This window comes from Podarcis cretensis (assembly GCF_951804945.1).
Source record: "Podarcis cretensis genome assembly, chromosome: 8".
Lineage (NCBI taxonomy): Eukaryota > Metazoa > Chordata > Lepidosauria > Squamata > Lacertidae > Podarcis > Podarcis cretensis.
This window is the reverse complement of record NC_137177.1, coordinates 77,684,330-77,712,113: the sequence shown is the minus strand read 5'-3', so window position 1 is coordinate 77,712,113 and position 27,784 is coordinate 77,684,330. Positions and strand designations below refer to the sequence as shown.

The window sequence follows — 27,784 nt, the reverse complement described above, 5'->3', positions numbered from 1 at the left end:
CTGCTCCAAACCTACTCCGGCTGAGGAATCACACACCTCCTCCTAGAGCCAGCGAGCCCCACCTGAGCTGAGCTTGTCGGCCTTTGCCTGCCTCAGCCTCCTAGAGCACCCTGCCTGCTGTTCCCTATGCCTCAGAATCTGCTGTGTTTGTTGAGACAGGGGCCCCTCTGGCTCTGGTGATGGGTCCTGCTGCTCTGGTTCCTGTGCACTGACTCCCATCCATCATGCTCCGCCACCCTGTGAGTACTTTCTACACCAACCTCTCCTTCCCCATCCCTAGGTTGCCCTGGTGTGTCTCAGTCCCAGCTACACCCCTTGCCAGGATCCTCTTCCTCCTTCCCATAGTCCTGCCAGTTCATGAAGTCCCAATTTGCCACCATACAATAACTCTCTGTGGCCTGTTCCACAAGCCACATTGCATCTGTTAACACAGAGAGCAAAACTGGGCAGGTATTAGATGTCTCCTGACCTTCTGCCTTGTCCTGGGCCTTTGCAGACCCTAGGAATCTGTGTGTTTGGTACTTATCTTTGCAGGCCCTACCCTAAGAGGCCTTGCTCTCGGCATTTCAGGTTGTGAACCCCTTAGGACCTGGCAGCCAGTTCCAACTAAGCCTCCCAGAGTACCTTGCTGTAATCCTGTGGACTCCAGAGCCAATGCGCCATGTGGCAAAGGTGCTCAGTGCCGAGAGTTTGTGCAGCGCCCGTCCGATTTTTGTGTGCGTGCCGTCTGGTTGGTGTTCCAAGCCTGCGAGGTGAGGAGGACAGTAGTGGTTAAAGCAAGCAGCGCAGAATCTCCATTTGGGCCGGCTGCGCTCCCAATGCGGCTGGCCTGCCTCTTTCTCCCTTGGCCAGTTGATATATGGCATAAATTAGGCCTCTGAAGGGGGATACTGCATCCTTAAGAAGAAATATGTCCTCATTTTTCTTAAACACCGTTTGCACTGAGTGAAATGTTTAGAAGGGGACGCTGAGGGATAACTTTATTTCTTACCAGGGAGTTCAGAGCCGTTCAGTTAAGCTCATAAAACATTGGGAGTAAGGAAGCTGACAGGCTACCCGTGCATTAGAAAAAGCATTATTCATCCTGTGGGAAGCTCACCCCATGCCGGAGCCAGGCATTTACCAATGGGGTGCTTTGGGGCCCTGGTTAATGAGTGCGGGAGAGAAGGGATCTGTGGTAATCTACCCACGGAGTAGGGCCACAGGCCATCTCGTCAATGAGAGTACGGCTCAGAAATACCTTTATTAAGCCATTGAGGAGCTGTCCTTAGTTCAGCTTCATGCAATGGCAGTGATTGCAAAAATGTTTGGAGGAGGATGGAGGAACAAGCCTCTCAAGAGATGATGCTGATGTTGTTGATGATGATTTTTATGGGGGGGAGGGAAAGTTCCAAAGTGACTTACAGGATGTTTAAAAATGCCAAAACTATTCTCTACATGTTTTAAATCCCGATTAATAGAATAGAAATGACTACAGGTGTTCCATTCAACACTAGGGAAGGGCAAACCCTACCCAGCTTTACTAAAATATAAGCATCCACAACAGGCCATAAATCATATCACAGTGTACTCTACATTTCACCCCTTTCAATGTGGGGGCAGACAAGAATTAAAAGGGATGGTTTCAAGGCCTCAGTTGCCAGTTTATTGTTCCTCCTGTTTTGTCTTCCAGCACTATGTGCTTTTCAAGGCTCATATAGGCAGCTCAGGTGGTGATATGAGCCTTGAAAAGCCTGGGCACGGCTTTTTGTGCTTGGCATGTGGGGGCAGAATAGGGCCTTCTTAGTGGCAGCACCCCAGATATGGAACTCTCTTCACTTGCAGCTATACCCTTGAAGAGCTTCCATCGTCACGTAAATATATTTTTGTTTGCCCAGATTGATCTGTTAGCTGCTGTGATCCTTAAATTTTTGATGCTGCCCTATCTTGTAGGATTAATCATGCTTTGATATTGTAGGATGTCTCACTGTATTTTCTTGTTTTTGCTTCTACAGTTGTCTGCATTTTATCATTTATATTGTGTTTAATTTTGCTGGTGGGTTTGGGGAAACGGCTTTGTGATCTTTCTCTTGATGGGCAAGCAGCGTAAAAATATGTGAGAAATAAACGCGCAAAATAAAGTGAATAATTAGAGCTAAAAGAAGAAGTGGGAGGGAGCACCACTCTCCCGTCTTCCTTTGTCCGCTCTGGTCACCTCTCAAGGAGGGAAAACTGTAACCATCCTCAGCACCTCACGATGAAGGGGGAGTTTCTTGGGTGCCAGAGGATGTTCTTGGGCTTTGTGCCCAAGGTTGCCCAATTTGCAATGCCAGATGTATATAGTCCTCCACCATTTAAAAAAGCAAATCCTAACAATCACCCTGTCACATAGGTTAGACTGAGAGAGTATGACCTGGCCAGAAATCACCCAGAGAGCTTCACAGCGAAGCGAGGCATTTGCTAAGTATACAAATTTAATAAATAATAATAACAGTCCAACACTCTAAGCCAGCCTTCACCAACCCAGTGCCTTCCAGATGTTTTGGACTACAACCCAGTGCTGGCTGGTGCTGATAGTTGTAGTCCAAAACATCTGGAAGGCACCAAGTTGGGGGAGGCTGCTCTAACCCAAGGGTAGCCAATGTGCTTCCCTTCCAGATGTTGTTGGGCTGCAGCTCCCATCACCCTTGGCTATTGGCCCTGCTGCCTGGGTCTTCAAGGAGACAGGAGGCCAACAGCATATCCACGTTGGTTGCCCCTGGTGTGACCATCACATAAAATTTGCTGTCTATATTGGGATGCTGTGCCTGTCCTACCAGCAACCTGTAGCAACCTTTGCTTTATTTTATCTATTTTATTTTATTTTATATTTTGCTTTGCTTTGCTTTATTAGATTAGATTAGATTTATATACCCCTTCATAATAAGATCTCAGGGTGGTTCACACAAGGAAGGAGAATTTCAAGCTCCACCAGAGAACAAAGGCACCCTTGAAGAAAGTAGTTTTAAAGGTGACACGCCACATCCACCACCGCCTTTTTCTTCTTTATGATGAAGCGTATGTTACCACTGGAGATACCTCTAGCCTTGATTCCTTCTTGGGAATCTGGTGGAATCGAATGTAGGCACCCTGGTAACACAAGCTGACACGGGGTCCCCTGTGGCTTGCCAGTCCAAGGTTACCAGCCTGAAGGTGCTGGCTTGGCAGACGGTGCAGAATGCCAGCCATAGAGACATCTTCCTTCCTTCCTTCCTTCCTTTCTTCCTTCCATTTCACCCCACCCCCTGCCACCCATGCACACCCCACCCATTTTTATGCCAAAAGACTTAATATTTGTTTGAAATGAGAAATAGTCCTCAAATGAATTTGGAGAGTCAGGGAATTAATGTCAACTCCCCACCCCCTGCACCAACACACACACACATTTACTTTCCAGCTTCTCTTCTCTCCCCCCCCCCCTTTCAATTTCTGAAGCCTGCTGATTTGAATATTTATAAATATCAGTAAATTATTTATTGTAGCAATCTGCTGTGCCATTTCACCGATCACCGTTAACACTTTAGGGTTTTCTCTTTCGGAGAGATTGCAGCGCAAGAATTGGCGAGGGTGCCGGGTGAGGGGGACCTGAGGAGGGCACAGGAAAGCTGAGAATGTATCCATGTGTGTACATGCAAAGTTGTGTCACACAGGGTGGAAGGATTGCTGTGTGTTGCCCGGAGTATGGAAGGGTCCTTTGTATTGCTGTGCATGTTACCAGCGTCAGAAAAGTTTTCCTCTGCTCTGCGTGTGTTTTATATGGGTCCAGCGGTCTTACAGAGAAAGACTTAAATAAGACTTTGAGGAGAATGGTCAGGGCTGTTGTCAAAAGATAATTAGAGGGCTATTCATATTTACTGTGTAACTATAGCGAAGCGATATTGTTATTGAACCCCAATTCTGCCCTCCAGAAATGCTAGGTTGTGCAACCATGTAACTCCTAGCTTGCATGAATGATATTATTATGTGAAATTTTGTTTTTGTTGGTCTGGATGGGAGTGTGAGGAAATGTGCAAGGAAATGAAGTTCTCCCCCTCACCCCCCCCCAAAAAAATAAAACCTACTGGAAATCTTGTCTACCCCACTATATTTCATGAGGCTACTTTCCTCTTAATACTATTTATTACTAGAACATATCTCATTTTTTTAAAGAAAGGTTTAGCAAAATTCTGCTGTCCATTCCAGGTCTTATGTGATTGCAGAATACACAGCCTCCAGTTCCCTCCTCCTTGTGTTTCTCATTTTTCAAACCAAAAAATTGCCTCTCTTTGGAGGAAACTGAAAGCCTCTCTTGCTCCTCCAGTCCCATGTGTCCAAGGTGAAGCAGCACCCATGTCCTTTCCAGTGCCCGTCCCCTGGGCATTGCTTGCCCTCCTTCCAGCCATGAAGGATTTGCGGTTCCAGTGGCCATGGACTCCGCTTAGCAGCGCCGCTGTGGAACTCTCCCAAGGTCAGGCGAAAGAGACAGCGTTCCACTAAGCCGAGGTCATCTCTTGAGCTAAAAGCAATAAAATGTTTTATTGATAAACTGGAGCAGCGGAGGGGCGGGGGGAGGGACGAGTGTCAAAGCACACCAAGTCCACTTTTTTTGCACACCTACCACCCATGGAATTGGACCCCGTCCCTCATGGTGTATTTCCGAGAGAGGGCTTGCAAAGGAAATACAGTAATATTTTTTTTAAAAAACCAGCCTCATCTGGCCTGTGTTGACCAAGGAAAATGGGTAGGTATGTTTGGGGCTGGTTTTGAGGAGAGTTGCTCCCTACTGTTTTTGCTGACTCATTTCAGAACCATGGGCCTTGAACCCAGGACCGTGTGGACTTCTTGTGGGACTGCTCTGGATTAGAACCCCACATTTGGAGGTGGAGAGGTGACAGTGGGAGGAAATCAAGTCATGGTTTTTTCCCCCCAAGTGGGCCATGACACTTATATCTGAAGTTTTAAAGTTCCATGAGGAATCTAAATGATGCAAATCGGGTTGGTTGGTTTTGCCTAGTTGTGCTTTCTGCTTCTCTGTCCCTTCTGCCCCCCTAAAAAAGAAAAAACCAAAAAAAAACCCAAAACCAGAGATGCTCACCTCTTCATCCGGCTTCTGGTGTTTCACCCAAGCATTGGCCACATAGTCTTTGCCATCCCATGGTCCAGCAACTTGAAAACAAACAAAACTTAAAGCTGAGAAAGTGATGATGTACAATCAGAGCGCCATTGTCAAATCCCACACCCCTTTTGTTGCTGCTGTTGCGTTTATGTACCATTGCTATAACACAGTCCCACGTGTGGTTTGCAAACACAAGCCAAGGTTCAAAACACGAAAACCAATGATAAATGCTTCAAATCGGCCCAAGGAATAGCATAGAAACAGGAACAACCCCACCCTGCAGCTCTCAAAGTCCTATCCCTGCTGCAGGGTGGTCTAGATGGCTTCTTGGGGTCTTTTGGCTTTGGGTGCATTTTGGCAAACTGCACCTACTTCAGTTGAAAAATGTGTACAGTTTCCAAACCCACAGGAGCGCACACACGCACGCAAGCAAGCAAGCTCCCCCCCCCCCCAATCCACTCCCGTCTGCCTGGCCCGCCATTTCCTCCCTCAACCGCCCCAAACAATGTTGTGAATAATTGATCGGATGAAACCCTCACAGCTCCTGGAAAGCTGGCACGGCGGCTTCCCTCCTGAGCGCAGCTACTCAGCTGGGCTTAAAATTCTTCAATAAGAATACGAGAGGTCCATCTGTTCCTTTTTTCCACGCAGCCCTCTGAAGTGACAGTCCTCACAAGCCCCGCTTCCTTTCCCCACCCACCATTCCCTTCCACAACAGGGGTATCCTCAGCTGGGTTTGAGCAGCACCCCACTCCACTCTATACCCAGGAACGCCCTTCCTCTAGAGTCAAGAGTGCCCCCCCCCCCGCCATCAGATCTTGGTCCCTTAATCCACCTGCCCAGCTCAGAGTCTCTTCCAGCACTTTCCTTTCCCAGTTTTTAAAAATTTACCTCTTCATCATTCTCCTGTCTCTCACCAACTCCCACTCGCTAACTCTCAATTTACCTTATTGTTGTGATTCTTTAGGGACATCAATAATAATAATAATAATAATAATAATAATAATAATATACTAGCAAGATCTTAAAACAGTAAAATAAGCAAGCTTCGCTTTCTCCGCCAGATAGGCATTGCCCAGAGTGTTTGGCTGAAGGCTGTTTGTGCACTGTGCTTTCAGTACGGATGGTACACCAAGAAGAAAGCTGGATTCTGTGACCTGGATAGATGATTGCAAGTTAAGCACATTTGCACATATTTGCTTAATTTTGCATAATTTTGCATCTGCTAAATCCTGAAGAGGAGAAAGGAGCTGAGCAGGCCATTAAAGAACCTCTCCCCAATTGCTAGGAATGCTACATAGACACACAGCATTTTCGATTTTACCCAGAGGCTTTCAAGCCTACCTCCTTGGTCTTGAGGACTAGATGCTTGCCTTTCTTTTAAATGTAGACACTTGAGATTTTCAACTGGCAGAATTATGAGCCCAACGCCAGACTTTTTTCTTGTGAGGAGCAATTGCTGAATAATACTGAGCTCAAAGCATGCTGCTCAATCCATACTCATGGGCATTTGTGCTCTAGAGTTTAGCCTACTGCCTTGCATAGCTTGTTTAGTGCAATTTCCACTGTTGCATTTCCTGGCTCATTTCCGCTACTACCATGAGGACTAGATGGCTGCTTTTCATTTAAAATGAAATTGGGAGTTCTCGTGGTTACCCCAGGTTTGCAAGTTCCTGAGTCCTGTTTCTTTCTCCCCCTCTTTCTCCTCTTCGGGCTCTCAGCTGCTCTAAGTGGAGGGGGCCATCTTTGTGCCTGCCACGCCACACGGGTGTAAACTTTTCAGCTGCATTGTTTTCACAGGAAGCATTCAGTGTAAATACAGCATGTGGGAGAGTTTGTCCTGGGCAGAGATGAAAAAGTCTCTGTGACAGGCATGGGTTATAAACTGCTTCCTTGGATTGATGTGAAATCAAAACATTTCTTTTCGGGAGAAGAAAATCATAAGGGATGTTTACTTAGCCTGGGATCTTTCGCAAGGCACTAAATGTAGAACTGAGGCTGGTGCAGAGTTTGTGGGGGTGGGGGTTAGGCTGCTTTGGTCCCAGGAATGCCTTTTCTGCATCAACTGCCCATCAGACTTTGTTTTGGTTTTTTTAAATAATATTTATTAAAATTTTAAAGGTTACAGAAAGAAAAAGTGAAAATACCACATTAAACAAAAACAAAACAACACATCACAATATGAAAAAACAGAAAAATAAAATCCATTAAACAGATACAAAAACGCAAAGAAAAATACAGCAAATCTTCTCATTACTTATCTTTTTTAAAAAAAATGATATTTATTAAAGTTTCAAGAATTACAAAAAGAAAAAATGAACATACCACGTTAAACAAAAACCAAGCAACACACCACAATATAAAAAAAGGAAAAAAAAACCAGAAAAATAAAACCCATTAAACTAAAACAAAATTAGAAAAAAGAAAAAGCATCATATCTCCTTTCTATTCTTTCATTAGCTTGTTTCCTTGACCTCCTCACACCTCCCTTTTTTGTATTCTAGGTCGATTATCTATTTCAGCAAATCCTTTCCCTCTTTTAAAATTTTAGTCCTGTAAATTATCTTAATATAATGTAACTTTACTTTTCCTCCTTTCACCAATTAACAGTCAGTTATTCCCAAATCCTTTATATCATTCCTGCTAAAATCATATAATATTATTCCAACATCCTTCCAACTTTGCACATACTACACGCTAAGACAGATTCTGCAGCAGGACAGAGAAGTAAAGAACATAATATCAGGCCAGTGGTCCATCTAATTCAGCATCCTGTTCTCACAGTGGCCAACGAGGTGCCCTTAAGAAGCTGACAAGCAGGACATAAGTGCAAGAGCACTCTCCTCCTGTGGTTTCCAGTATTCAGAGACAAACTGCCTCCAAGAGTGGATGCAGAACATAGCCACTGTGGCTAGCAGCAACCGACTGCCTTATCCTCCAGAAATTTGTCTAATCCCCTTTTAAGGCAGAGGGAGATAGAATGTGTTGCCCTTCTTCATGTGTCAGGTAGAGGATGCCATAAGAGTTTTGTTTTTCTTTATCTGTTTTAAAAAAAGGGGGGGGGGAGATGCCTGCAAATAGAAAACTAGCCCATCAGTGTTGAAAGTGCCCCTTTTAGCCTCCCACCGTCAAAATGGCAGCACCAGCAACTGTCTCACCAGACTGAGGATTGCAAAAAGCGAAAAGCAGGTTTTCCATGTGGGAAAAGGGCTAGAAAGCAGCTCCGCCCTTGGATTGTTAGCTCTTTGCATCACCATTCAGCTATTTCAACCGGTGGGAAAATTTGATCAAAGCAAGGAGCAGCGAGTTAAATTAGCTACAGTTGAAGTAAGCGCCCATGTATAACTGCATTTGTTTGTATCCTTGCCCAAGTACCTCTGTGACTCCTCCCTCTGTTGCCTCCTTTGCTACTAAATTTTAGATAGTCCCCAGGGGGTTCGGTACTTAAATAAAAGTTAGCAGATTTTAAAATTATTATTTCATAGAACCATAGAATTGGAAGGGACCACAAGGGCCATCTAGTCCAACCCCCTGCAGTGCAGGAATCTGTTGCCCAACATAGGGCTCGAACTCACAACCCTGAGATTAAAAGACTCGTGCTCTGCCAATTTCTAAGGTGCCCTACACTTTGATGGCAGAGCTGTGAGGAGCTGGTCAAGATGCCTAAGCCTCAGAGAAGTGCCTTTTAAAAATCCCCTCATCTTTTGGAGCTGCAAAACATTTGCGGTTGTGTTCTCCCTCCTCTGTTGAAGTCTCAGTGTTTCTTAAATACCAGTTGCTGAAAGTGGTAGGAGGGGAGAGTGGTGCTTGTGTGCTTCCTCTTGGGGCATGTGGTTGTGAGAACAGAGTGCAGGAGTAGATGGGCCACTGGCCTGATACAGCCGCAGGGCTCTCCGATAGGCCAGGAGGTGAGCCATGTCTGTGGGATATTCCTCGCAGCAATATTTCTCCCCCACCCTGCTGCCCACCATCCTTTTCCTTTAGATAAATATTTATAGAATCGTTCTGCCATCTCTACATGTCTTTGGCTTCTTCCTTCTGGGATGACGGGACTGTCCCTCATCCCGAGGAAGTTGTGGAAGGGTGGAAACGGATGAAGGAGGGGCGGTGGACAGAGGGAGTTGGAGAGATGTCCGTTTGTGCTGAGGCCAGGAGGGGGCTTTCTTTCAGGGGGCTGCTGATAGGATCTGACACCTCGATGCCTCCAGCAGGCTGAGGAAGGCCTGTCCTGTAGAAAAGATCTGTGCTGGACCGTGGTGTGTGTTGCAGAAGCTCTCTCTCTCTCCCTGTGCTGAATCATCAGTGGCCTAATGGCCTGCCTCGGAGGCTGCTGTCCAAACCTTTTTCCTTCAGCTACATTCCCCAAGCCATTTTTTCTCCAAAGCATATGGGTGCACCCCTCCTCCCCATTTAAAACAGTGCCCTCCCCTCTTGAGAGCTTTGGCTGATCTGTTTAGCAGAGCTGGTTTTGATGCTCCGTTCCACCCACCTTAACCTCATTTGATCCTCCAACTTAGGTGTAGCTGAGGGCAGGACTCTGCCCTGAGTTTAACAGGCCTTGGTTGAGCTTTCCGGATCAGGTGGGGCCAGGGAAGCACAGTGACGAAACAGCGACCTGGATTCCCCTGAGCCAACATGACACAGGAGGGTGTGAGAGTGAGAGCGCACGTGTTTGTGTGTCACTGGAGCCTCGATGTATTGGGGTGTGTACATGGTGTGTGCTCTCCTGGGAGTACATGGGTGGGTGTGTCAATAGCACAGGTGCGTGTCTTTTTTGTTTTGCTATTATCTGGGAATCGCATATTTGTGGGTGAGAGGAACAAAGGGAGAAGGGCGATTCAGGTTTTTTGCATGGATTGCAGACCTCCCATCTTGAGCCAAGAGGCTTTTAGCAACCTGGATCTTGCTCCTTGCTGCTCAGGGGGAAAAACATCTGATCACCTGCCTTTGCCTGAGCTCTGTCTGGCTTTGACCTCAAAGCCCATGAAAAATGTGGCAATTAAATGGGGTATGAACTGAACGCTGTACATAGAAAGACCCAGGCTATGCTGTCCTCTGCTCCCCAAAAAAGAGCAAAAAAGAGGAGCAATTTCCTGGATTTGCCCAAAGCAACCAAACAACATCTAAAATGTGTTGCAAGGCCCATCCTAGATCGTCGCCACCTGGCCTCATCATAAATGGGCTGTTCATGATGCAGGAGCTGCTGAGGCCTTTGGCATTCAGATCCAGAAGAGCTGTGGGTGCCACTGTCTTGTTTCCCTGGCCTAGGAGGGCTCTATGGGGGGAGATGGCATCCTCTCCTCCCTGGCCATGGTTTCCTGGGCGGCTTGTGGCCGATTTTGTTTCTCTTCTGCCGCTCTTGGCAGGAGAGCATGCCCAGAGCTGTCAGCCGCTAATGTTAAGCAGCCACACGCTGGCTGTCGGGGGAAGAGAGAGAGTCTAAAGTTTCAGGCTGTTTGCGTTGGACTGTCAGGCTGGAGGATTAGGGGGATGTCACAACGGCTCCCGGGCACGTCGCTGGGGGTCTGATAGATCACAACCTCCTTCTGTGTTTCGGGGCCTCAAACCAGAGTCATTCATTTTTATCGGGGGAGAGGGAGGGAGAATGCAAGAGACCCAGAAGCTTTTTTACAAGCAGCAAGGGAAATCTTGCTCTTTGGGAGCAAGTTGAAAGCATCCTTCTCATCCTTTCCCCACCATGAATCTGTTTTTGCAGCTGGGCAGAACTAGGTACCAAGTGAGGGAAGAGCAGGTAAAATAGCGGGAGAGGAAGAGAGAAGGGAGGTTCTTCTGAGCAGTGAATAGAAACCCTGTCCAAAGGAGAATCTACTTTGGTTTCTCCAACCCACAGCGCATCAACGGTCGGTTCCTGCAATGTGTCAGCAACCTCCTCCATGCTCAGCAACAAGCCTGTTGCATGTGAGCCTTATTGCATTGCTGACTCCTGCTGTTAGGAGACGGACAGGCTGTCTTGCCGTGAGCCACCGTGCTGCAAAAGCTTCAGGCTCTGGGGCAGTCGCTGTGCCAAGCACACGACTCAAACGGCTGCCCGGACCCTTCCTGAGAGAGGGGCTGACACAAATGAGGGGTGGAGACCTAGGTCTCTGTCTCTTCATCTCACCTCAACATCAGGGGAGGGGAGGCTGCATCCTTAAGCTGCTGTGGGGTGGGGTGTCTCGTCCTTTTCTAAAGCCACACCGCTGCTGTAGCATTTGTGGGAAGCTCATGCTATCGGTTTGATAGCCAATGGACTATAAATTCTCCCCTCCTGTGCTCCCTTCTGAAAGTGTTGCAAACCAAAACTGTCTTAGGCATGAGGATGCAACCTCAGTGATGTAAAGATAAAAAGGCAGCTGTGTTGATCCATAAGAGAAAAAAACGACAACAACTCCAGTTTCTATTGTTAGGCAATACCTTTATGAGGACCAACCAAAGTGTCACAAAATGGGAAGCAAACCCTTCCTCAGGCTCAGGTGTTACGCAGAACAGGGAGTGCCTGAGATGAGGAAGAGGTTAGGGGGGGCATTTAAAAGTACAATATTTGGGCTGGATGTTGTAACCACTGGATGGGCTTGGGTTCAGTTTTAAGATGGTGATTAGAGCCTGACCAGAGTAAGTCTCTGCTGAGATGCCAGCAATATTAGGTTATGGTGAGGTTTCTGGCTGCTCCTCATTTTTTTGAAAACGTAAAGCCTAGCTGTTTCACCCAAATCTGCCTCATACCTTGAGTGAAACCTAGGGATTCCTCATCAGCAAGAAAAGAGAAACCCAAAACAAAATGAACAAGGCAGACCATATTAGCAAAGCCAGAAATGTGTCTAATTAAAGCTTTTGAATTTCATGGGACTCATAGACTGTGGAAGAAGGGTTCACCCAAGACTAACCCGAGAGCCTTAGTTGAGTGGGGGATTGTGAGTGTGACTTCCTCATGCCCAGAGCTCATGCTCTAACCACCTTGCCACACAGCTGCTCAAGCAAATGCTCCAGGAAGCTGCTCAACTCACTGTGGGATTGTGGAAAGGTGGTCAGTGTGGTGTAAAAGTCCGAGCATTAGACCAGGAAGATGCGAGTTCAAATCACTGCTAAATCAGCCATAAAGCTCACTGAGTGACACCGGGCCCATCATAATCTCCACAGCTAGCCTACCTCACAGGGTCATTGTGACAGTGAAAGGGAGGGAGCCCCTGAGCTTCTTACAGGAAGCACAGAATGTAAATAATGAAGAAAGTGCTAATTTGCTTGTGTGGATTTGCTTTGGGATGAAGCCAATTGTGATTTAGTCCACTTGTTTATTCTTCTTTCGGTTATTTGAACGGTATTCAAACTTGCTTTGGATGCATTGGAGACTACCCCACCCTCTAACTGTCTCGCTTTCTCTCTCTCTCTTTGTTTCTTCCCTCCAGCTGAAAGAACTATATGCACTGACAGAACCTCAGGTAACCCCAAGATGGCTGCCAAGCGCAAAGGTGGCTTGAAGCTGAACGCGATCTGTGCTAAGCTCAGCCGCCAGGTCGTTGTTGACCACAAGGGACCCGAGCGGGCGCATGCCGAAAAGCCTCCCCTGGGTCGGGAGAGCGCTGGTGGGGGCACCCTCACCACCGCAAAGGATATCGCCCGGCCTGGGGCCAAGGAACTGGGCCCAGAGTTCCCTGAGGGGGTCGACCGCGTGCAGAAGATTGAGGAGGACAAGCGAAGGGAAGTGATTGAAAAGTGGGTCAACGGGGAGTACAGCGAAGACTCCTTGCTGGGGCGCATCGAGAGCAAGGAACCCAGGGGCTCCGAGGGCGCTGAGGTGCCCCCTGAAGGCGTGTATATGGTACAGCCCAAGGGGTGCAGTGATGAAGAGGACAACGTGGATGAGGCCGAGCCACTCAGGGGACCCCAAGATGGGAGCAGCTTCCTGGATGAACGGGATTCGGATGGGCCTCCCTCGAAGGACGAAAGCTTCCGGGGTCCCAGCAGTGAGGTGGTCTCCAAGCTAGGTGGAGGTGCTGCCTCAGGTAAGGCTGCCTAGGCTGGCATTTCTGTTATGCTCTTTCTTGAGCACTGAAAAACCGGTACGTTTGCTGGATGGATCCAGGGTCTGTTTGATCATCCTAACAAATTTCTACCCAGCTGTTACTGGGTTGGTGGCTCTTCTTTTTTTGGGGGGGAGAGCATTTCCTGTTGCGTGCAGCTTGGCTTACTTACACGACTTGCCTACAGGTATTGCTCTGTAAGTCCCTCTTGCAAATCATCTGCTCCCTGCACACAGCATTCTGTATTCTGGACTCAGGTGGGTGGGATGGCGTAAGGGGCTGACCTAGGTAGCTTTTTATCCCCTTCAACAATGAGCAGCATATTCCCTGTGTCAAAGGACGCCTAGGCAGTCCCTGAACCCCACATTGTGGGCTAGCCCCAACACTCCGTTTAAAAGCAAAATGCAATTAGTTCTATTTTAAAAAGGGATTTTGAAATGTGACTAATCCATTGTAGTAGCCACTTAAAACAATCAATGGTACCTTGAACATTTATAATAAATGAGGACAATCCCCATACATATATATGCTTATTAATATATATAATTTAGTAGGCTAAAATAACAATAAGTATTATTTCAACTTATTTAAAATATTAATTGCAGCTACTCAATTTTACAGTGCAACTCTATATATGCCCACTTGAAATTAAGCCCCGTCAAGTGCTAACTGTCCCTAGTCCCAAGTAAGTGAGTGCAAGATTGTACCTAACCATCTAATGCCATACATTAAAAAAGTATAAAATGGCGAGTTAAATGAAATGCCATCGATAACAACATACAACTGCAGCTTCAGCACCATCGCCAGAACTCCTGAAGAAAATCAGAATATATTCCCTTCCTTCTTTCTGCTTTATTGTCTGTGCTTGCGCTGCAGATGTGTTCAACCAGCTTCGCAGAACATTGCTATGGCACATACCATGAAAAGAGTTCTGGCTTAGTGCTTGTGCTCATGTGTGCTTGCACAAGTGTGTGTCTGAGTGGGCTCCTGGTTCCTCTGACGCAGCCGCCAGGCCCTCCGTCTCCCCCTTCCAGCCCACCCCCCACAATTGCTTCCCCTCTTCCCTCGAAGGGGAGAGAAAGGAATGGAGTCAGGGACATGGAACACAGATCTCAGCTGAGCGGGGAGTTGTGCTGGCAGAAGAGAGAAGCGGCTTCTTTCCCTCGGCCTTCCCCTCTAGAGGAATTTTGGCTGCCACTGGCTCAGCGACAAAACAGCAGCAGCTCCTTCTGTGACACCTCTGCCTGCCACCGCTCAGGCCTGCCTGTCGGACACATTAGCACGAACGAGACTTCTCTCTTTTTCCAGCTCTTCCTACCCTGGGAGCTGTTTTACGGCGAGTTTAATTTCCCTTCCTTTTTTTTTAATTGTTGCCTTCCTTGTTGTTTTTATTTATCTACCTTATGCGTGTGCTTTTTTCCCAACCTCTTCCCGGGACAGAACTACCTTCCCAAGGCGGTTTACAATATTACCATTGCTGTTGTTACTATTATTACCGCTTAACATCGCTTGCTTACATCTCCGGGGAATGTGTGCTTTTGGCTATTATGTATGGAATGAGGGGGAAGGAGGGGAGTTACGTTATGGTTTGCAGTTCCATAAAATCCATAAACAAATCTTAAACCATCATAATCATTGTCAGTTTGTTACCTGCCCTTCCCCACTAGGTCACGGGCCAGGTCTCAACGATTTAAGCATTAAAGATAGTTTAAAACAAATTACTATTGTAGCAATAGTGTGTGTCTTGAAAATACATACAGTGGTACCTCGGTTTAAGAACAGCCCTGTTTACGAACTGTTCGGTTTATGAACTCCGCAAAACCGGAAGTGTGTCTCGGTTTGTGAACTTTACCTCGGTCTACAAACGGAAACCGAACGGTGGAAGGGCACCGGCGGCGGGAGGCCTCATTAGGGAAAGCGCTTCTCAGCTTAAGAATGGTTTTGGTTTAAGAACGGACTTCCGGATCGGATTAAGTTCGTAAACCGAGGTATATATTTCAGGTGTCAAGAAGTATGTCCTCAGTGTACTGTGGAAATTATATAATGAAGGTGCAAGACACACCTCTGTAGAGAGGGAATTCTGCAAGCTAGGAGCTTCACTGGAGAATGCCTTTTTTTCTCCAAGACCATCCCACCCCAAACCCCAAACTTTTTAGGACAGTGGGACTACCAAAAAGTCCCCCTCTTCTGATCTTAATGCAATAATTGGCCGTTGTTCTGCTAGGGGGTTATTCTTTTTCACTCTTTTCTTTCAGCCTGCATGCATTCTCTCTCCCCAGCGCCACCTTCCTTGAGTTTCTATAGTCTACTTTTTCGTTAAGAAAGCAAGAATTTATTGCTTTGGGGGGAAGCGGGGGGGGGGGGGGAGAAACCTCTCTGCAGACCTCACCCATAGTAGGGAAAGTTCCACTCGCTTCCTGGAGAGCTGGCAAAATGCCCCATTATTCAAACTCTGGTGGTTGTTATCTGAACTCACTATGCTCTCTGCCCAGTCTTTGCAATCTAGATAAAGTGGAAAAGGTAAAAGGACACAGTTTAACAAGGAAGAGGGAGAGGTTTTTGTGTGTGCAAAAGTACCTTAACCGGCAACTGTGAGGAGATGGGGTTGTGTCTGCCTAAGTCTTACTCAGAGCAGACCCAACTGAAATTAATTACATTATTTTATTTATTTTTAAGATTTCTTACCCATCTTTCACCGTAAGGTCCTGGGGGCAGGTTCTAACAATATAATATGTGGTTTATATATACATATATAAAAATGCAGATGAAATAGTTACAACTATAAAAGCAAGCCATACTCTTCCAGCCAGAACAGAACAGTATAAATTCAGCAAAACAGAATATCTTAACAGTGTAAAGAGGGGTGTCTTCAGCTGTGCCGGAGAGACTGTGTACACACCATACATTTAAAGTATATGTCTTTCTCTAAAGAATCCTGGGAACTGTAGTTGGTTTAAGATGTTGGGAATTGCAGCTCTGTGGGAGGCGGGTGAACTACAGCTCCCAAGATCCTTTGGGAGAAGTCGTGTGCTTTAAATGTAGGAAGTGTATGCAGCCCAAGATGCCAGACGTTTTTTCGTGGGGAGGGAGTTCCACAGTTTAGGTGCTGCTCTGCCACAAAGAAAGCCCTCCACCCCCAGCCCCCCAACCACCACCAATTTTGAGGAACTGCCAAGAGGGACCCCTTTTCCAGCCTTAACAACAGAGAGGGTCTGTGGGGATGGAGGCAGTCTTTCATGTAGGGCTGGAAGGGGAACAATTGTTGGTGAATGTGTGCAAAACAAGGGGAGCAAAAAAAAGAAATTTAAGATTTTGTTATGACCATGCAAATGGACCAGACTGACTGCAGATTACCCAGTCCTGCCTGGCTGGGCCCCACAGAATTATGGGTGCTGTTGTAGGCCAGTTCCATCCAATCTAATTAAACCCAGTGCAGGACTTTAAGCATCACCACAACCGCACAGAGCCACAGATTCCCACTGCCCCTCAAGCATAGAGCACAGTGTTTGAACCAGGACACAACGAGGGCCGGAAAGGTTTATGGAGAACTTTAAACAGTCGTGATATAGGAGCTTTTGTTCTGGGAAGATTCTGAAATCGAGGCAGAGGTGGCTGGCAGGAAGGCAGAGACTAAATATGGGGCTCCAAACCCCACCACCACCCCATCGGTGGCAAAAAGATAGGAGGTGACCATTTATAGGGAGCTATGGGGAAGCTTTCCAAAAGAAGTGGATGTGTAAAAAAGCTAGCTTTAAGCACAGGGAGATTCAAGATTGAGTTACCAGAACTCCTGCAACCCCCAAAAAAGAAATAGAGAATATGAGAGAGAGAGAGAGAGAGAGAGAGAGAGAGAGAGAGAGAGAGAGAGAGAGAGAAGGGCATCTTCAAATGAAGTCTAAACTCCCATTCAGGTTTAATAACTTCGCTCGATACTTTGCCCTCTTTCCCACATCTCGACAAGCCCCCCTGATCGCACCAATCCATCAAAGTTTCTCCCTTTTGTGCATGTGGGCCCCAGCTTCCCCCACCCCACCCCGCGCTCCCCCTTAATAATGCAACCGAAACTCATCTCTGTTCATCTGTCCCTTCCCTCTTCTCCAGCCTTCGCGAGTTCAGTGGCAACGCACATAATTATGCATATAAGATATAAACAGAGCTGTTTAATTATCCTTCGCCACATCAGTGACAGAGTAATTAACAAACATTGCAAGATCAATGAGGAAAAGTGTGACCTTCAGTTTCCTTTGATAGGAAAAGCCCTTGTCTGTCGCCAGCACAAGGTGATTGAGCCCGGACTCGGTGCTTAAGTTTGTTTTAATTTTCCCCCGCCGCCCCTCCCCAGTCCAGCTCTTTTGGTTGCCTTTCCTGTTTGCAGAGGCACCCCCAAAAATATACAGTTATGGGGAACGGGGAATACTTCTGGGAACGCGTAGCCGAGCCTGCCAGCCCACAGGGAGTTAAACAGCACCATCTGGCAGGGTTATTTCCCACCACATGGCACCTTTTCCAAAGCCTGGATTGACAAAGGTTCCCACCCAGATTGTGTGCCACCTTCTAGGTGAGCAAGCAGGGAGGGAAATTCACGGCGAATCAGCTGATCGACAGCACTCAGCCGTGAGAGCCAAATATGGATCCTTCGTATGCAGAGGCGCCGAGTACCAGGCACCAGGGGACACATAGCAGCAGGTGGCTTATGCCGCAGATCTCCTTGGCGGTGAGGGCGTCTGCAGCAGGCAGGCTGCTGGATCCGACAGACCTTTGGCCTGACCTGGCAAGGTCCGCCCGCTGTTTTGACGATAATAGCAGGCAATGCTATGCGAAGCGGCTGCACGAATCCTCACTCCCAGTTTGGCCTGTGTTTCTGTGTGCGGTTTTGTTCCTTGTCTTGCTTCCACCCTGCTCACCTTCTGCGTTACTCAGAGCAGCTGGTGCATGGTTTCCATCTAGGCAGCATTCAGGGCTGAGTCGATTTTCAGCATCTTGCAGCTTCAAACCCCCAATTCCGGAGAGAGAGATATACACAGCTTTCCATACCCTAGTTTTAAGTAGCTACTTGAGGTGCAGCTGGTATGGTGCATCCCAGATGTTTGCAACCCAGGAAGCTGCCTTAGACTGAGTCAGGCCATTGGTCCATCTAGCTAAATATTGTCTACCCTGGCTGACAGTGGCTCTCCGAGATTTCAGACGTGGCCCTTCCTGGAGATGCCAGTGATTGAACCCAGGACCTTCTGTGTGCAAAGGAGGTGCCTCCCCCATGTGGTTGTTGGATTGCAACTCCCATTAGCCCCAGCCAGGATGGCCAGTGGTCAGGCACGGTGCTTGGTAGGAGCGGAGGTTGCTAGCTGATACTGACCTGTGGTTCACCTAGCTCAGCACTTCCCTACTCTAGGAATGGATGAATCTGTGTATTTTGTTATCTCCCATTGTATTTCTTTCTTTCTTTTGCAAATCGTAAATTCGGTTCACCTTTCCGCAGCGATTGGCTTTTTTTTTTCTTTTTACAAAAAATCCTCATGGAAATTCGCCAGCATTTTAGCATGGATTTCTACTGAACACACTTTTGTATGCTGTTTTGCAAGCCATTTCCCCCAGTATAATGCATTTTTGTATGGGGTTTTCAGTAACAGATGCATCTTTATGCACACCTTTTCCTAGCATGTGTATCTTTGTACCCATTATTAGGTTGGAGAAAAGCACTGCAAAATTCAGAGAAATGCAAAATTTGAAGAACAGCTGGGTTTCTCTTTGTGTTTGGTTCGAGAAGTGCGGATTTAGGTAGCTTCTCATTCAGATGCAAACAAAGTTGAATTCCTCCCCCATCTCTAGTCCACACTGGCTGGCAGCAGCTCTTCAGAAGAATTAGGGAGAGAATAGCATCCCTGAACACTCTCTTTGTGTGTAATTGTAAAAGAGAAACTATGAAACTGATGTGCACAGTTCAAACTTGTGTCTGGCGTTCTGTAAGTAGATAAAAGCAGAGGTTTGGTTCCATAGATGGTCGAAACATTATTTCTCTTGTTGCTGTTGTGAGCTACCTTTTAAGCTTCCCTTGGTTATGGAGAAGTTACATACAACAATTAAATCATACCAGACATTCGGTTGGAACTTTTAGGCTCCACGGTGAGCTACCCCCAACTGTTTATGCAACACAAAAAAAGTCTCCCTTGGACACAGAAAGCAGTATCATAAAGAAAGAGTTGCTAATTTATTTATTGAGAGCATTTGGACCCCCTTCTTTAGCCAAAAATGTTTCTGGAGCGGCAAACTTAACATTCAATTAAAATAAGACAGTCCCCTGCCCACACAAGCTTACAATCTAAGACAAGCATAACACACAAGGGGAAAGTGGCAAGGAGGGAAGAGGGGGCAGGGAAACATATTCAGGGACCAATTCTTAAACAGTTGTTTCTTAAACAGTTGTTCTTATAATGATCAGCTTGCATCAATCAGGTGTAGGAGGATCTTCTGGCAAAGCTCATGGAATGAGCTCTGCTTCCCATCTCTTCTGCTGGTGGAATGGGTCAGATGCTGGTAGAAAAAATGTTTAGAGCATCTTCCTTCTCTGTTTTGACTCCACACCTACCTGGAGGCCCCTTCAGGCATTCTTTTCATTGCACATTCATGATGGTTCATGCTCATGATGCTATTAGGGCAGTCATACACAACCCTGCTTTGCTTTCAACTCTCCTTTGTGCCTGCAAAGTTTTGGAGGCATTCACACTGCTTTGGCGCATAGGCTACAACTTCCTGCTGAAATCTCATCACTTTTCATACCAGATATGCTCGGTAGTGGTGTCCTGTTCTTGTTACACCATAGCTCCCTCTGGACAGCCATAATGCAGTAGCACTGAAGAGTAATTCACTAAGATAGTGTCAAGAACAGGTTGCAGGACACATCCTCAAATAAAACACCAGCTCTCTCTGTGTGTGTGTGTGTGTGTGTTTGTGTGTGTGTTCGTGATCTATAGTTTCCTGAGAAGCCTCTCATCCCATCTGCATACACAGGCTTGCCTTGTCCTCTGTCTCTCTCACTGCCCAACCTTTGTGCAGATTTCATCACTCTGCTTTTTCGCGGTTTATCCAGATTCTATATATTGCATTATTTGTGGAGCATGTTGTTGTTCCTTTCTAGTTTTTGAACTGTTTTTAAATGGATGTGAATGGATGCAGAATAGGAATGTTCTAAAACATCTTTGCGCAAGGCAGGGTTCTTCCCTTCCCCGGCCTCCCCTCTCTTTTCTTTTCCACAACAAGGGAACACTTTCAGAAGCCCTGGGTGCGATTGGTAGTCAAGGTTCTCCAAGTCTTACTGCGAAGGAATGAGCCCCAGGTGCCCTTGCTGAGTCTTGTTTTGCTTAAGGCTGGTGGCAAATTAAGAGAACTGCTGGGTTTTAATATTTCAAAGAACCAGATCACTGGTAGTTTGGGACACGGGTAGTTGGATATGCTCATGATCTTCTTGGCATCTTGTGCATCTCCACATGAACCCTGAAACCTGCACTGGAGAATCTAATCTACTCTTTGCCAAACTGGTGTTTTCCAGCTGTTTTTGAACGACAACTCCTTTCAGCCCCAGCTGAGTGGTAGTCCAAAGGAGCTGTAGGGCACCTGGTTGGCAAAGGCTGGCCAAATTTATTGGGACTGAGACCTATGGAGACTTTGCTCACAACCACACCATGCATTTAAAGCACATGACTTTCCCCAAAGAATCCTGGGAACTGTAGTTTGCAACAGGTGTTGGGGATTGTAGCTCTGTGGTGGGCAAACTACAGTTCCCATGGTTCCTTGGGAAAGCCATGTGGTGTGGATGTGACCTTTAACACATAGCTTTTTTCTCCCTCCTCCTTTGCTAAATATCCAGCCTTGCTGAAGAGCTCTGGAGAACTCTGTAAAGCTGACTCACTATTCATTGACTGGCTTAATAAAGGTACTGCCCTGCTATGTATTTTGGAATTTTTCTTATGGGGCAACACAGAAAAAAAACACATATTCTTTGCTTGCAGAGAGTTCTATGTATGCATACAAGGCCAGCAAGCACTTGGGATCAGAACTATGCCCAACAACCTATGCCCCAAACTACCAATGATGCCACCTGCTTAATCAAATCCCTCCCTTCTTGGGCAAGGTCTCCCTCCAGACTCACCCCCCATCGCACCCAATTTTTCTGGTTAGAATAGAAAACAATGTGCTGTGTTTGGGACACCCTCCCCGTCCCCCCCAAAGTCCAGACCTTCTCTTCCATTTGGGTGTTTTACTTTCCCCTCCATATATAGTGTGTTGCTGTGAGCTATTTTTAGTCCCTTTCGGGACGCTTCCTTTTTTTCTTTTCCTTTTTTTCTTTTGCTAATTCGGGATCCTTTTGCGATAGCAGAGCTGCTCTGAGCCAGCCACAAGCACCTTCAGATCTCTGCTCTTTGGGGAATGCCCACAAATGGTCAGCAACAGAATCAGAGTGGGGGGGACCCCATTTGGACCCCCTCTCCTCCTACAGGAGCACAGAGTACGACCCTCCAGGAAATTCCAGCAAGAGTCCCAAAAGCCCAGGGAGGAAGTTAAGGCTACCATACATCTAAAACATGTTCTCCCACTCCCTCAAAAAGAAAAAAGGATTCCTGAGAAATATGTTTTAGCCCCTTGGAGAACTACAATCCCAAGCACCCTTAGGAAACTGCAGGTCCCAGGGTTCTGTGGGGGAGGCATATGTGCTTGAAATAGTTGCTTTGCACTTGCTCTCAAATTCCCAGTGCTGCAGAAAAGAGCCCCCCTGCACCCCACTTTTCCAGCCTCCATCCACCCTTTGAGGTGGTGAATCTTTGCATGTTCTGATTCGGACCCCTTGCAAAAAAGATTCTTTTGAGTAATGGCACCACCATAAAAAAATAATAATAATCAAAAAATCATTGAGTACAGAGAGAGGGAGAGAAGGAGAAAGTTCCTTTCTGTTCCCCTGCCCACCTGCCACTGCAAACTTCCAAGGGAGCTGTTAAAACCAGTAATAGTTTAATTTCCCTTTTGGATTCCCTCTCTGCTCTCCGTGTGGTTTTTATTCTGACCTGGATGGGGTTTCACCGCATAAGGCCCCGGGAGTTGAGTGGAGCCGGGCGGGTGTCAAAGAGGCGGGAGAGGGAGAGAGATCATTTTTCAGGTCTGAAGAGAGATGAAAAGCAGAAAAAGGGGGAAGGCAGATTTAGCAGGAACAGGGAAATCTTAGACCTGGGAGATTCGGGATTGTACGGGATTAACTGCTTTTGACGGGGCTCTCGTGTTACGCCGGGGAGAGGCAGTGAAACGGCAAGGAAGGAAGCCTTTAATGTTGCGGGCTGGCGGACATGGAATGCGATGCTCGTGGCGCACCAGGGTGGCTGGGGAGGCAGTGGCGCAGGTGGATCCCCATGGCCAAAGCCATCGTTCCTACACCTCTCAATAAGTCTGTTTGCCTCCCTTAAGGCAGAAGGGGTCAGTCAACAATAGAAGGGCCCTCCATCTCATTGCCTTGCTCTCATCTCTCCCAGTGCCGTCCGTCTCCCAGTTCTCTCTTCCTCCATCCCCCACTCTAAGCCAGACCAATGACTCACTTGTGGTCTTGACCCAGGAGTAAATGGCTGTCAGCCTGCAGCTGAGATGTCACCTGATGGGCCACTGCTTCCCACAGGCACCCTCTTCTCCCTCAACCTCCCTTGAATCATTTAGGATTTTTAAAAGCCTTCTGCTGACATGGGTTTACTTTGGGGTCTAATCCCAGCATGGGAGATGTCTTTGGGTAAAGTAAAGGGACCCCTGACCATTAGGTCCAGTCGTGGCCGACTCTGGGGTTGCGGCCGTCATCTCACTTTATTGGCCGAGGGAGCCGGCGTACTGCTTCCAGGTCATGTGGCCAGCATGACTAAGCCGCTTCTGGCGAACCAGAGCAGCGCACGGAAACGCCGTTTACCTTCCCTCCAGAGCGGTACCTATTTATCTACTTGTGCTTTGATGTTCTTTCGAACTGCTAGGTGGGCAGGAGCAGGGACCGAGCAACGGGAGCTCACCCCGTCGTGGGGATTCGAACCGCCAACCTTCTGTTTGGCAAGTCCTAGGCTCTGTGGTTTAACCCACAGCGCCAGGGCAGCAATAGGCGAGAGAAGGGGTAAGTAGCCCTTCCACGCCAATCGGCAGTGGCTTTCCAGAATTTCAGACACAGGTCTCTCCCAGACCTGCCTGCAAATGATTCTGGGACCTTCTGCCTGCAAAGCAGATGCTCTCCAAATGAACTGTGGCCCTTTCCTTAAGACATTAGGGACACTGGAAGCAACCTTATAGGAAACCAGACCTTTGGTCCAACTTTCTCAGTATCGCCCACACTGACTGGCAGCAGCGTTTCAGGCAATGTTCCCTCCGAGCTGTACCTGGAGATGCCATTGGGGATCAAACCAGGGACCTTCTGCATGCAAAGCAGGTGCTCTGTCTCTGAGCTATGGCCCTTGCTCTAGGAAGGTGCATACTTTGGAGACCATAGAAAAGTTTTAGTGATGTGATTAATTTCATGACATGATCCAAAGTGCACTGCAACAGGAACACTGCCACCATGCAAATATATGGTGAAAGATTAGGAAACGTGTCCCCAAAGGTACGTTTTGGGTTAAAATGAGGTCATGAGCCTGGAAAACTTGAAGACACGCCCCCTAGGCCTCTTCCTTTTTCTCTCACCTACAGGGTGACCAAAAGCCTTTGCTGAGAGTTGAGAGGAAGCGATGAGGGAGGCTTGAAGGACTCTTTGCCCACAGTAAATCTTCACTCTGTAGGGAGAAAGTTAGGTGGCTGGTGGGAGGGGGGGAGGAAAGACGGGGGGCAACCCAAGAGGTGGAACCGCCGTGTCAGCCCAAAGCTTGAATGAGGCCGCACTGGCACATTGGAGCAATCTTTATCTCCTCCTATGCACAGAAATAAAGCGACCTCCACACCGTCCTTCCCAGTGACCAGCAAAACTGCCTCCTAGGGCTCCTCGGGGGCCCATTTCTGGGCCAGAAGGCAGAATAAAAGTCTAAAAGAAGAAGAAGAAAGTAACATAAAATAAACGGGCAGGTTTCCAAAGCCCTGGAATAGGCTCCTACTTTGAAACCCCTCATCCTGAGAAACCACAGGTTGCCCCAATTCCAAAGCAGCCCTCTCCCTCCCCACCCAGACCAGCATCTACTTGTAGGGCAGTGGTGGGGCACCTCCAGCCTATGTACCCTACTTAAGCCAGGCCATTTGAAGCAAACTATGCCCCACATTTAACTGTGCTTGATGTCTTACCTATATGGTGTCAGGCATAGTAAAAGTTCAAGCCACAGCTGCTGCAAAGGAAGCACTGGGAGCAGGCAAAATCCAGCACCAACCAAAATCTTAAAATGCCACATTGGCTTCATGGTTTGGGACCACGTTCCTGATATATGTTTTGCAGCCATGAATTGGATCAGACCCCCTTAGCACAACTGGAGAACTTTGGCCCTCTGGCAGTTTTTCTGTTTGCCTTGTCCCATTCACCGTGCTGAAAACTGGGTGGGGATTTGAACCCTGCTCTCCCAGGTCCTAGTCCAATGCTCTAACCACTATACTCTCTGTTCCCGCCCTGCTCCTTTACCCCATAGCCTTCCCCTTGCTGCCACCCCACCCACCTACCCACATAAATAGAGAAGGGGAGCTCGTGACGCCTTTGGCATATTGGCAGAGGCCTCACTTCCAGTAAAATTACTTTTTCTTCATATTAGGCCAAGGCGAGAGTGCAGAGACATTTATGAAACTTTGTTTAATGTACTGAAAAGCCATCGGCTAGAACATTTAGGAAATTGATTTTCCTGGCATTGATGAACTCTTTTTATTTTACCCCAGTATTAATTACTTTTTTTCAAAAAACAAATTAATTTAAGAGTCGTAAAACCGAACAAGTGAGCCAAATGTCGGTAGATCATGTTCTCTCTTTCGTCCCCCCTTCTCCTCCCCTCCCCTCGCCCCCCCCCCACACACACACCAACACCAGAGGGGAAGGGGAAACCCACCCCCTTGAGTGACGCGTCTTCTCTCTTTCTGTTGCTTACTCCAGGGGAGGCCTCGTCTCTGCGGGACTACGCCGCCACCACCATGAACGAGTTCCTGGGCATGTTTGGCTACGATGACCAGAACATGCGGGACGAGCTGGCTCGCAAGATCAGCTTTGAGAAGCTAAACGCCGCTACCTCAGAGGCCACCACCGCTGCTGTCGTGGCCACCTCCCTATCTGGCGAGGACGCCATGAGCAAGCGAGCCCGTCTCTCCAAGTACGAAGAGTACATCCGCAAGCTGAAGGCTGGCGAGCAAGTCCCGTGGCCAATTCACCCAGCTAAGACCGAGGAGATGACCAGCAAGCTTGGCAAGGAGGCCCCGACCACCCTGGGGCAAGTGATCCGGCTGCCCGCTCCCGACACCTCCCTCCTGCCGGAGACGAAAGCCACCATTTTGCCTCTGCCTTCCCCCAGCAGTTCCCAGATCCAAGGGCTGATGTCTCGGGCCTCCAAGTACGACTTCTTCATCCAGAAGCTGAAGACGGGTGAGAGCCTCCGGCCGCAGAACGGCAACACCTACAAGAAGGCCTCTAAGTACGACCTGGAGAACGTCAAGTACCTGCACCTCTTCAAGCCGGGGGAAGGGAGCCCGGACATGGGAGGGGCCATCGCCTTCAAGACCGGCAAAGTGGGGCGCCCCTCCAAGTACGACGTCAGGAACATCCAGAAGCTGACCCCAGTCAAAGCGCCGGCACCCAGCTTGGGCCCCGCCCCTCTCGCCAGCACCCCCAGCACCGCTCCAGTGGCCGGACCCGAGCAGCCGGTGTCTTTGCCCTTCAACACTCCAGAGTACCTGAAATCCACGTTTTCCAAGACGGACTCCATCACAACTGGAACGGTTTCCACTGTTAAGTAAGTCTTCCCCCTCCCACCCCACCTCACGTTCATCTTACCTCCACCTCAAAGGGCAGGACAGGAAAATCCAGCAGCTTATTCCAGAAGGCCTCTCTCTGCTTGCCTTCTGGATTAGCGTGCAAAGGGATGGCTGAAGCCAGCTGCCAAGCGTTGAGCAAGACTACCTAGAGACCTGGTGGGTTTTCGGATTTCTGGGGTTCTCTCTCTCTCTTTCTCCTTATCAGCCCCAGAAATCCAAGGCAATTGCATTTGCAGGGCCCAGGCCTTTGCAAGACGAAAGCTGAAACCAGCTCTTGAAGTCTTGAGTCTTCTTGGGCATAACAACAAGAACAACAACAAAAATCTCACATGAGATGACTTGGAGCTTTTAACACTGATTCAAAAAAATGGTCAAGAGAGGACCAGCTTGAGAAGTCCAGCAGCCGCAATGAGGCAACCAGTTTCATGATGGCAGCCAAAACGTTGCAAGGGGGTGATGGGGTGAGGGGGGGCCAAGTATTGGTGACATAAAACTGAAGGCCAGGCCTGACATAGAGGAACCAGATTGGGGTACAAGGTAGGAGACAGGTAGGGTGTTTAGCCACATTGTTGAAAGCAAGCTTGGGATTCACTCAAGGAAAGTGGATCCAATCCTGCCCAGTGTAATGCATGCACTGCTCTTGGGGTAGGCTGGTGGCTGAAGGGTGGGCAATGTGATGCCCACCAGCTGTTGCTGGGCTATGACTTGCGGGCCATTTTGTCTTGCTGGTTTTCGAGGCTGATGGGAGCTGTAGTCGAACTGCAACTGGAGGTCACCACCCTCTTACGGGTAGAAAAAACCCTGCTGGCTATCAATGAGCAGCGGAGTCTAGTCCATGAGAGAGAGAATGAGCCACTGCCCCCCCCCAGCCTACCCTCAGCCAATCCCCACCTGCCTTCCTCCTTACTCACAACCAGTTCAGGTGGTGTCTCTGCTTGTCATTGGCTACAGTGGGTCTCCCTGCCTCCTACCCTACCAATCCCAATATGCACCAGCCATCACTGTCTTATGAGTGGCCCCCATTGTCAGTGCCTTATTCCCCAGGATCACTAGATTCTAGCAGAGCTAAGAAAGCTCATCCCACTTAATCTCAGTGGATCAGTCCCTTAAGGTCAATGTGAGTCAAGTGAATTTGGAGGGTAAGTTGGGTCTCGCCCATATTTCTTGCTGTGTGCCAAATGCAGAGACCCAAACACAGTGCAGCTGCTTTGTGTGCAGAAGGTCCCAGCTTTGATGTCAGAATCTCATGTTTTCATTTTATTTATAAATGGAACCGGGAGCAGGTGAAGGGCAAAGAAGTCTCTCCGCCTGAAACCCCGGAGCGCTGCCCACATTGCCAGCTGGCGTTGTCCACAAGGATGAAGCATTTTGAATGTTGCACTCCAATCTTTAGGGATCTCACCTAGCTTAGGACTGATATTTTACCTCTTATATCCCATGACCATGGCAGGGAAGTGTCTGCTAGGGTACGAGTAACTATTCCAATTCCGATCCCGTTCCTGCACATAGTTTATTTCTGCTTCTCCTAACATTCTGCACCGGCCCATAATTGGTGGTATGAAGTTTGGGAAGGGCCAGCCAAAGGGGCTGGAAAGAGAAGAAGAAAAATATGTGATGCTTTAAAATCAGATGGCTAGGAGGAATTCAAAGAGAACCCACTGGTCACCTGCTCAGTGAGGCAGCCGGCCTGCCCCATTGCATGGCCCTTTCGGGTTTTATA

The 27,784-nt window shown here is 47.9% G+C and overlaps 1 protein-coding gene across 10 annotated transcripts in view; it reads left to right on the top strand.

The window, feature by feature from the left end:
* Positions 1 to 27,784, top strand: part of CASZ1 (castor zinc finger 1) — a 446,064-nt gene that overhangs the window by 363,101 nt on the left and 55,179 nt on the right. For 4 of the 10 annotated variants that reach the window (XM_079986666.1, XM_079986664.1, XM_079986663.1 and 1 more), the window contains 2 exons: positions 12,517 to 13,113; positions 25,193 to 26,042. In XM_079986666.1, coding sequence (XP_079842792.1) covers positions 12,517 to 13,113; positions 25,193 to 26,042 — 1,447 coding nt within the window. Of the gene's footprint in view, positions 1 to 415; positions 753 to 12,516; positions 13,114 to 25,192; positions 26,043 to 27,784 lie in introns of those variants that run through there. The other 6 variants (XR_013841587.1, XM_079986661.1, XM_079986667.1 and 3 more) reach the window with 5 other exon arrangements.